The following is an 11,725-nucleotide window of genomic DNA, read 5'->3' on the forward strand; positions in this document are numbered from 1 at the left end:
TCCTGACATCAAGTGATCCTCTCATCTCAGCCTCCCAAAGTGCTGGGATTACAGACGTAGGTCACTGCACTCAGCCTGAATATATATTTTTAAAAAATTAAATATATTTAAAATTGTTGCTATTAGGTAGAAATTTATTTTTATATGTTTTATGCTTCTAATAATCTTGTCAAATGCATTTATTAACTGTTTTCAAGCTTTACACCATTTATTTCTTGTTTATGCTTTATTGCACTGGCTATGACCTCTGATACCATGTTGAATTATTTATTTATTATTCTACTCCTTCCCCCAATTAGACTAAAAAAATACATTTCCCAATCTTCTTTTAGTATCATCCTAGAGATTAAAATGTTTTCTTGACTCATAAAAATCTGATAATCTGATATTATTACATTTACCCTCTTCTTAGACTTCAAATGCAAGGATTCTAAAACATTTCATCTCCATTTATATCCTTCTTGACTTACTATAATTGTTGTCATAAATTTAGTTTTATTTTTAATTTTTATATCTTAAACTTTTTTATTGAGGTAAAATATACACATATAATTTATTGTCTTTACCATTTGTAGGTGTATAGTTCAGTGGTATTAAATATATTTACATTTTTCCCTTCATTCCACATATTTTAATTTTATACATTTTAATTCTATGTACTATTAAAGCCATTGCTGTTTTATATAGTCAACAACCCTTTAGATTTACTCATGTATTCAGATTTACTCCTGTATTACCCTTTGTCTTGTTCTTCATTTTTTTCTCTATCTATGACGCTGTCTATCTGAAATCATTTTCATTCTGCCAAAAGAAAATTCTCTAGTGTTTCCTTTCATGTAGGCTTCCTGTGACAAATCCTGTTTCTTTGTCTGGAAATACCTTTAATTCACCTTCATTTTTGAATGATACATTCACTGGGTACAAAATGCTAGGTTGGCAATAATTTATCACTTTAAAGATATTCTCTGTCTTCTTGCTTTCATGATTTCTTTTGGAAAGTCAGCTGTTAACCTAATATTACTTTTTTGAAAGTAATTTTATCCCCTGTGACTGCTTTTAGATGTTTTCCTTTGTTTTTAATTTTAGTACAATATGATTTCAAAACAAATATGTGTCTAAGTTGGGTTTTTAAGATTTATTTAATCTATGGCTTGATGACTTTTATCAGAACCATGAAGTTTCAACCATTATCTCTTCAAATCTTGTTTCTGTTCCATTTCTTCTCTCCTTTTAGGATTCAATAACACATGTTAGAACTTCTCACATTTGCTTTATGTCTCTTACTCACTCTTCCACTGTATTTCCCATCTTGTTATGTTTCTAAGATTTATTTTTCTTATCAACTTTTCAGTCTATTAATTCTCTCTTTAGCTGTGTCTAATGGGGTATCAATTTCAGTTACTATTTTCCCCCAGGTTTTCACCATTTCCATTTAGTTAGTTTTTATTGTCTCCACTTTTGCTGAAATTTATATTTTTGCCTTATATCTTGGACATTATAAATACAGTCACATTAAAGTCTTGCTTTGATAACATCGATGCTTGAGGGCTTCAAAATATGTATTTAAAATCTGGAGGCTCTTGTAGGCCTGTTTCTATCATCTGGGGATTCTGTTATTTTTAGTTCAAGTTTTCCCACGTCCTTATGTGCCTAGTTATTTTTCATTATGCATTAGACAGTGTATTTACAACATTATTTATATATATTTTTTCTGCCATGGACCTAGGGACATCTGGGATCTTTTGAATATAATTTCAAGAATAAGAGTACTTTAACTGTGGCTCCTATGAAGTCCTGACTACTTTTTGTTCACCTTTACTCCAAGGTTGCAGCCCTTTGGTTACCAACCTAAAGAAAGCATCGTTCACTAAGTTTACCTCCTTGATGGACCTCATATTTGATGTTATTGTCCTAGTTCCACAAGACTCTCAAAGTGTCAAGTCAGCCTTCAGCCATGTCTACCTCAATTAGCAAAGGTCCACAGGAGTAAGTGCCCTCTGGTACCAGGTTCACCTCTCAGGATCATCCTCCCCTAATTCCTGGCCAGATAAACTTTCTCTTCTGTTTATTCTCTAATCCCTTCAAGTAGATATTTTTTTAATCCAGATTTGCTAGCTGTTCTCAGCAAGAAGGTTACTCCAAATTACCAGGTCTGCCTTTATTGGAAGCAGAAGTTCAATTAACCACTTTTCAGGTATCTGAAGGTTCTTGGTGATACGGAGATGCCGATGATCCCCCAAAGGAGAGCTGCTGTTCTTGAATATAAAGAAGTACAGCTGAGGGCCTGAGCCCTTCCTCACTCCCTGCCTACCATCACTGCCATAGCGACAACATTTGTTCTGTAGTCAATCATTTACAAAGAAGTTTCATATGCATTTGACACCATGACATTGTAAGATAGGTATTATTATTTCTCTGTATGTACTTTACAGAAGAGGAAATGGCATCTCATAGCAGATGAGTGGCTTTTGTAAGATCACCCAGTAGATGGCAAGGCTGTCACATGATTCAAAAGTAGTGCATTTTTCCTCTTGGGTCAAGAAGCCAGTAGTTAAATGGAAATAGACATGAACATAGACCAAATACACACATACACATGTACTTACCTAGCTAGTTAGGACATATGCCATATGTAACTACCAAGAAATAAGACTGGTTTCCTTAAGACATACACAAAACCAGCCTCGTTATTTTGTAATCACAGCTCACACACATGTCACTGCACGCAATGGCCAAGGGAAGAGGAGAATATTAGATTACAGAAGCAGTATGGACAAGGCCTCATGTACACAGTGAGTTTTGAGGTGGATTTGAGCAGGAGAGAAAGAATGCAATCTTTGACATAAGTGAGAATGGTGCTTCAGAGAAACAGAACCAGAACCAGAAACACACACACACACACACACACACACACACACACAGGAGATGGGAATTGCTACCTTGTCCATCACTGTCAAAGCCCTCTTAATAGTTTGCAAAAGAAAATATAAATATATTAAATGTATACTTAAGGCACCAAAAAGCACAAAATGCCTTTTTTCTTTTGGATAATTTAAGATAAAGGTTTTGACAAAGGCAGCTGCAATTACTTTCTTCCATCCACTAAAAGTTCCAAAAGACATGGAAATTTACCTTGGGAAGGCAAGAGAAGATAAACAACATCTTCTCCTTAGGGTTGCAGTGAGGGTATATGAGATATCCTACACAAAAGCTCTTTCTAAATTACAAATGCTGCATAAAGGCAATGTATGTTCTCTAACACACATAATGTCTCACTGAAACTTCTGCTGTGATGGTCTTAAAAAGGTATATTGCTTCTTTTGCATCATTATACCAGCTGTGCAAAAGGTTAACGACCTGTGAGATCTCCTAAAATGGGATAAATACTTGCAAATTCCAAGAGCACTGAATCCATAATCTTTAAAAGAAAAATAAGGCACCAAACATAATCTTAGGTGAATTCACCCATACATATGACAAGAGCAATTCAGTTATTACATTTGCCCTTATTTCTTAAGAGTGAATCTGTTAGTTCTGAGGGGGTTTGATTTGATTTTCTATGAAACTACCTTGTTACATTTGTATTTCCACCTAAACTACTAGCACTGAGAGGCAAAGGCACCAGAACCTCAGGGCTCTGCAAATTACTACCATCAGGGGTCAGTAAATGCCACAGTGCTGACACTGGACACAACACAGGCTCCACACAGGCTTCCAGATGCTATGGATTATGGGGGCTGCTCAGTTTCTCAGGGAGGGACACTGCAGGCAAGGAGCAATCCAGTGTCAAAGTTCATGAAACTCTTTCCAGTAACAGGTGGCCTGGGATATTGGGTCCTTTCCCCCATCAATCATCACCAGGGTGGCCCCTTCCACTCTCACACTGATTTTTTATCTTCTCTCCAGTTTCCCCATACTGTCTTCATTTTATATTAAAACATTAGAGCTGAATCACAGTTAAGAGCACGGAGTGGGTTTTGGTTTTTGTTTTTTGCCAGTTCTGTTCCCTTGTCCCCAGCCCTTAGTACCTTATCGCCCTTGACTAGAACTTTTTTTTTTTTTTTTTTTTTGAGACAGAGTTTCGCTCTTGTTGCCCAGGCTGGAGTGCAGTGGCACGATCTCCACTCACTGCAACCTCCGCCTCCCGGGTTCAAGCAATTCTCCTGCCTCAGCTTCCTGAATACCTGGGACCACAAGCACGCGTCACCACACCTGGCTAATGTTTTGTATTTTTAGTACAGATGGGGTTTCACCATGTTGGCCAGGATGGTCTCGATCTCTTGACCTCATGATCCGCCCGCCTCAGCCTCCCAAAGTACTTGGATTACAGGCATGAGGACCGCTCTCAGCCAACCAGCACTCTCTTTAATTAGGCCCCCACATTTTCTAACAGGGGATATTTAGATTGGACATTTTTTGTTTTTTAGCTTTTAAGTTCAGGGGTATATGTGCAGGTTTGTTAGGTGAACTTGTGTCTTGGGGGTTTGTTGTACAGATTATTTCATCATCCAGTTATCAAGCCTAGTATCCATTAGTTTTTTTTTTGCTGATCGTCTCCCTCCTCCCACCCTCCACCCTCTGAAGATCCCAGTGTGTGTTCCTTTCTATGTGTCCATGTGTCCTCATCATTGATCAGTGAGAACATGTGGTGCTTGATTTTCTGATCCCGCATTGGTTTGCTAAGGATAATGGCCTCCATGTTCCTGCAAAGGATGTGATCTCTGAACACATTTAAATAAACCATGAATACCCATTAAGTGGAAGAGGGGTGCAAGTCAATGGTGTGTGCTTCTGCCTATCAGTGTGAATCCAGCTGTGTGTCAGGACAGCCCACCTGGGAAATGGGCTGCCTCTGATTGTCAGGGCGCAGGCTTAACACTAAGGAATAAATAGGTGGACAGGATTTAGTGGTCTGAAGGTTTGCACTCTGGATTTCCATATCCCAAGGGGACATTAAAACACTGATGCTGTATTTGAAAGTCCAAGAAGCATCAAGCCACACCATCCAAGAAGGCTGGAATACCAAGGGCAGGAGAGAAAGCTGTGGGCTGATCTGGAAAGAGGTGGATTTCCCAGGACCAGAAGGACGGAGAGTGATAGGTTCCTCATGTAGAGGGAGCTTTACCTGTTGACTTCCACCCATTACCCCAGGTGTAGCAAGATGTCAGGGGTAGGTATTAGGAAAAAACCTACTAGTTAGCTGGGCTCATTGACTCATGCCTGTAATTCCAGCACTTTGGGAGGCTGAGGTGAGAGGATCACTTGGGGCCAGGAGTTCAAGGCCGGCCTATGCAACATGTGAAGACCCTGTCTCTACAAAAGAAAAAAATAAAAGAAAAAAGCTACTAATAGTAGAAAAAGGTAGGATGGAGAACACCAGGGCCACTGGCTCAGAATGGGATTTAGTGCCTTAGATCAGAAGCATGTCCACGGTAACCACAGTGGTTATTAAGCTAGAGGCTCTTCTGCAATTTCCCAGGATGGTGCAACCCTCAGGATTCTTAAGCTTAATCCAAATATGGGGAGTGATCCACATTTCTAATGACATTTGATTTCCCACAAATCCTAGTGGGATGGGAACAATCCCAGATTTAATTGATTTTGGATAAATACGACTTTCCTACACTCAGTATCATGGAACAAATTCATCTTATTTATAGGTGTTTAGTGTGCGCCGACTTACCCCCTGCTGCCTCTAAGAAGCCACAGCCTGAGCCACAGGTCGTGCTTTCTGCCCTGCCACAGGTGACCAGACAGGCAGGCTAATATGACCTCCACGGCATGGCTTGAAAAGTCAAGCTGGGCTGGGTAGATTCTCCTGTCTTCAGCAACTTGAATTAAAGAGATGGAAGGAAATTGCTGGGAAGAATGAGCACAGAGCCAAGAGGCCTGGACCACTGGGGCTGGATGGCGCATGAGAGCCTGCTCAAGCTAGTGGGAGCAAAGTCTGTGGGCGAGTGGAAGAGACCAGCCAGGAGAGAGAGGGCCACCACATGCAGGAAATAGAAGCAGAGATACTGTTTCTTGCATCTAGAACACCCAAAACTATTATGACTCAGTAAGAGTAAACTGTATATAGCTATACTATATCTGTATATGCCCCAGCCTGAGACTTTTTGCCTGAAGTAATCAGTAATCAGTCTGATTCTTTTGACCATTGAACCACTGGCACTGAACACTGCCAATGGTTCTGACTTGATGCAACTATTTGTTTAGAACAGGCTATCCTTGGTGGGGCGTGGTGGCTCACACCTGTCATCCCAGCACTTTGGGAGGCTGAGGCAGGCCGATCGCCTGAGGTTGGGAGTTCGAGACCAGCCTGACCAACATGGAGAAACCCCATCTCTACTAAAAATACAAAATTAGCTAGGTTTGGTGGTGCATGCCTGTAATCTCAGCTACTCGGGAGGCTGAGGCAGGAGAATCGCTTGAACCTGGGAGGTGGAAGTTGCAGTGAGTGGAGATTACACCATTGCACTCCAGCCTGGCAACAAGAGCAAAACTTCGTCTAAAAAAAAATCAACAACAACAAAAAACAGGCTAGCCTTAAGGAAACACAAACAAGGAACTCACAACCAAAACAAAGTTCTGTTGCTTCTGCAGCAAATTGCAATTGCAAGTCTCTGTATTCCCAGATCATCACATAAAAATGATTACAGATGGAAAACAAGTATGACCTAATCTGAATGCCGTGCCAATTTTGCATTCAATACTCCTGTGCATGCTGCTTTCTCAAAACTTTCCAAAGAATTAAGTTGGGACTAAGCGATGCGATGGGTTTAAGAAGTGCTAAGTTATAAAACACAGAATCTTTGAGTGGACTCACTTTTCAGGCTCAGCCCAAGAATACTCAAATTTATACCCTAGCAACAAGTTTTCCCTTGAAATACATCTTTCACTGCATTAATTTTCTTGTAATGCTTTTCTATTCTTACCAAATGGAAGATTTGAATGTCAGAATTTTCACTGGGAGCCCGGGAGAAAGGTACTCACAGAATCTGATACTGAATATTCTACTTTTAGAACCAGTGTCTATTCTCAGGGATGTACAAAGAGGCAACATCCTGTCTTCAGCTGACACTAGTGAGAGAATAATTTTGGGGAAATCTGTTAGTCTCAAAATATTAAATCCTCTCTTTGTCTGACATTGTGTAGAGCTCAGCTGTTGCTTCCCCGCTTCTATCCCTCCCTTACCGCTGGGGTTTTTTTGGCTGAAAGTTTGGCCCATAATTTAACAAGGTAGTTTCTGTCTGTAGAATGCAGGAAATCACCAATATTCGAAGAACTATACTTTGTAGGATGTACTTCAGATTTCAGGTGGGATGTCTTACCATCTGGTAGGAGAAAAAAATAGAGTTTAAAATAAAAGGCATAATATAAAGGAAATTTCTGAAGGGATAGAAATGTTTTATATTTTTATTTGCCCAAACATAACAAGCTAGATACTTAAAGTCTGTGCATTTCAACTTTAAAATAAAAATATATCTTACAATAAAATAACTCATAATAATAAAGTCAGTCTGTAACACCTAATAGATATATCCTCCAAATATACCCAATACTTAATCAATTCAGGCTTATAAATAGAATCAAAAGAAGTAAAGCATGTCAAAAACAGTAGCTTCTAGATATTTAATTGAAAAATTACCCTTATAATGACTTTTCATTTGATGAAAGTCCAAAAGGCTAAAAGGAAAATAAACTAAGCAATGCTAAGAAGCTTTGAAATGGAATATGGACGGAATTGATGAGCCACTGTTTTTTTTTTTTTTTTTTTTTTTTTTTTTTTTTTTTTTTTTTTTTTTTTTTTGAGAAGGAGTCTCGCTCTGTCACCCAGGCTGGAGGGCAGTAATGTGATCTCAGCTCACTGCAAGCTCCACCTCCTGGGTTCACGCCATTCTCCTGCCTCAGCCTCCTGAGTAGCTGGGACTACAGGTACCCACCACCACACCCAGCTAATTTTTTGTATTTTTAGTAGAGATGGGGTTTCACCGTGTTAACCAGGATGGTCTCGATCTCCTGACCGCATGATCTGCCCGCCTCAGCCTCCCAAAGTGCTGGGATTATAGGCTTGAGCCACTGTGCCCAGCCTGAGGCCACTGTTTAACAGAATTTACTCATAAATAATATCTAATATTTCCTTTAAGATGTTAGAATGTTCAGAGACCTAGAATATAAGAATACTGTATAAATTTCTATTACTGCTCATTCACAGAGGGGCTAGGAGTAAATAGCTTTGGCTATATGAGAGCATCAACACGTTCAGGAGTATTGCTTTTAAAGTGCTAAAATAAATGATATCCACATGTACCTTCAGTCAATATGATGGACTGAGCAGAAGTGGAAAACTACCCCCACCCAAAGATGAGAAAAACACTAATGTATAACATAAATTTGTTTTGTTTTTAATACATAGTAAGGCAGAAACCAAGAAAGAAAATTTTCTAGGTACTACAAGTGTAGTGAAGACTTGAAGTCAGAGGAGTGAGAATTGATGCTAAGAGGTCAGAGGGCATCGGGGACTGAGGTTTGAACACATGGTCTGAGAGGGGAAGCCACAGACCCTGCATGCTCGGCATGCAAGACCTGACTTGGCCAGGTACGATGGCTCACACCTGTAATCCCAGCACTTTGGGAGGCCGAGATTGGCGGAACGCTTGAGCCCAGGAGTTTGAGACCAGCCTGGCCAACATGGTGAAACCTCTTCTCTACAAAAAATACAAAAATTAGCCTGATGTGGTGGTGTATGCCTGTTATCCCAGCTAATTGGGAGGCTAAGGTGGGAGGATCACTTGAGATCAGGAGGTAGAGGCTGCAGTGAGCCATGATTCTGCCACTGCACTCCAGCCTGGGTGACAGAGTGAGACCCTGCCTCAAAACAACTACAAAAAAAAAAAAAAAAAAAAAAAAAAAGAAAAGAAGGAGGAGGAGAAGGAAGAAGGGAGGAGGAAGAAGGGAGGAGGGGAAGGATGAGGAAGAAGGGAGGAGGGGAGGGATGAGGAAGAAGGGAGGAGGGGAGGGAGGAGAAGAAGGAGAAGGAGAAGAAGGAGGAGAAGGAGAAAGAGGAGGAGGAGGAGACCTGGACTGTTTGAAAAGGTGACAAGTGGCCAGGCGCGGTGGCTCAAGCCTGTAATCCCAGCACTTTGGGAGGCCAAGATGGGTGGATCACGAGGTCAGGAGATCGAGACCATCCTGGCTAACATGGTGAAACCCCGTCTCTACTAAAAAAATACAAAAAACTAGCCGGGCGAAGTGGTGGGCGCCTGTAGTCCCAGCTACTCAGGAGGCTGAGGCAGGAGAATGGCGTGAACCCGGGAGGCAGAGCTTGCAGTGAGCTGAGATCCGGCCACTGCACTCCAGCCTGGGCGACAGAGCGAGACTCCGTCTCAACCAAAAAAAAAAAAAAAGAAAAAAAAAGAAAAGGTGACAAGTTGGAAAAGGGGTATCTGGAAATGTCAGTCCATAGACGTAGGGGCTTTGTCTGGGGACAGATTCTTACCTAACCAGACAATAGAAACACCTGTGGGAAATCAGACTCTACTTTGGTTTGGAATCCGAACTTGAACTCCCCCCAAATTGTGTGGCAATCCCAAACCAATAACACAAGGTCAAAGTTGTTGCAGACAAGTAAAAGTATTTAATCATGGTAAGGAAGTCTAAAGTTCCACCTAGGCCCTGTCTTGAGAAAGGGAGCTTGAACAGATGCAACAAATGGGTGAGGACTATATCCAAAGAATTTTGGGTATAGAACAATCTACAAAGGAATATTAAAGAAACTGTGTTTAATCACAAAGCGATAAAATGAAATGACTGTATGCAGAAGCATTCTCTGTTGAATCTCTGTGATAAAAGCCACTTGACCCACAAATTATTGCACACGTGCTATGTGCTGGCTGTTGCTCTGGATGCTGGGGATATAGCAGTAAATAAAAAGTTCTTGACCTGTGGGGATTACATGCTAATATTGGAGTCAGACAAATAACACATTAAATAATGTCAGGTAATGACAAGTGTGATGAAGAAACAGAAAGCCGGATGAGGGGACAGCATGAGAGATGGCATGGTGGTCAGAAGAAGTCCACCTAAGGTGGTGACATCTGAACACATATTAAAAGGCATAAAGAAGAACAGTATTCAAACATCTGGGGGAAACTATATCAGACCGAAAAAGTGGCTTGTATAAGAACATAGATGTATCCTTAATATAACTGCATCACAGTAAAGAATTCAGTGTGGCTGAGGCAGAAACAGAGAGAGAGAGAGAGAGAGAGAGAGAGAGAGAGAGAGGAAGGAGGTGCATCCTGTGCTAATTTATCTTTTGGAAAAAAACCCTTGTCCTGTTGATGTCACTCTAAGTACAGAGCATTAGGAAAAAGACTAGATGAACTGGAACCATATAAATAAGATATAATTTAAAGAAATAAAAGCTATATTCACTGAAATAATTTCCATAGAATAGATCCTACATAATATATAAAAGTTTATTCAAAATATAGTTTTTGTGTCCGGGTTCCTTTTTCCAGTTTTCTAAGACATAAGCTGTCTGTACTGTGGTGTAAACAAGTCAAGTTCCATCTGATGACACAATGCAGCTATAATCCCAATAATTTAATGTCTTAGTGACTTCTCAGCAACAAAACATTCTGGGTAAAGATAGTGTGTTTAGATGACTATTAAACTACATTGTAATACTACCACTTTAATGACTTGAACTCCTATAATAAAGAGTTTCATACAGTTCTTCATATATTGTCTAATGTCTTAATACATCAATGGACAAAAGAGCTTACTTCCCAATTTAAGGAAAAAACCATAATTCCCAATGTTAGAACACCATGTGACAAATTTTCTTAATGTGATTTTATTCAAGCTATCTAAATTAAAGTCAACCTTGAGGCAACATTTTAAATACATATAAACTACTTTACAGTCCACAAAAAGAACCAAGTTGTTCAGTATATATGCTAGTTAAATTTATTTAAATACCTGCAATGAAGCATAAATGAATTTAATGATCCAAGGCAGATTTTTAAAGTTATTTTATGGATTAGTATCATTACAAATGCAGGAAAATATAAATGAAGTATCTGGAACAACTGGAACCACATTTCAAATTAATTCTAAACGGCTTAGATCTTTTATGTTAGACATACTCTTTTGAAGTCAAACAAATTAAAATAATATTTGTATAAAACATTTTAAAAGAATAAGCATAAAATCCAAACTAAACACCAAAAGCAGTAGAGGCCATGTACCTAAGAATAAAAGATTTGTACGTATATTTAACATTATATCATCAAACAGACTAAATAGGGCCATTTACTGCATTAAGGAAAGTTAAAAATAGAAGATGTTGATGATCTGGTATCACAGGCATGTAGCCAGGTCAATAATTAGTGATGAACTTACCATTTGGGGGTCAGATTATAAATATTTTGAAAAACAAAATCTCTATTTTAATGACAAGTGTTTCTACATTAATAAGATTTCTTATTTAGCAAGGCAATTTAGTCATTCTCCTGTCCAAAAATATGACTGGTTACTTTTCAATATGAGCTTTTGAGCTTTTGACATTTAAATAAAACCTTGCAAAAAAAAAAATGTATCAACGCTAGAACTGATCTCTCTTTGAAAGCACTTAGAAATGGATGACTTGGGAACAGGCTTTAAAAAAAAAAAAAAGTCCTCAGATGCACAGATGACTTCAGAATCACTTACTACCCCC

At 39.3% G+C, this 11,725-nt stretch overlaps 1 protein-coding gene across 4 annotated transcripts in view; it reads right to left on the reverse strand.

Moving 5' to 3' along the window:
- LRGUK (leucine rich repeats and guanylate kinase domain containing) overlaps window positions 1-11,725 on the reverse strand; it is a 161,121-nt gene that overhangs the window by 26,849 nt on the left and 122,547 nt on the right. For 3 of the 4 annotated variants that reach the window (XM_017852934.1, XM_017852936.1, XM_017852935.1), the window contains one exon: window positions 7,195-7,334. In XM_017852934.1, coding sequence (XP_017708423.1) covers window positions 7,195-7,334 — 140 coding nt within the window. Of the gene's footprint in view, window positions 1-6,993; window positions 7,081-7,194; window positions 7,335-11,725 lie in introns of all 4 variants that reach the window. The other variant, XM_017852937.1, reaches the window with a different exon arrangement.

The sequence above is a fragment of the Rhinopithecus bieti genome, unplaced genomic scaffold (assembly GCF_001698545.2).
Source record: "Rhinopithecus bieti isolate Rb0 unplaced genomic scaffold, ASM169854v2 scaffold_35569, whole genome shotgun sequence".
Lineage (NCBI taxonomy): Eukaryota > Metazoa > Chordata > Mammalia > Primates > Cercopithecidae > Rhinopithecus > Rhinopithecus bieti.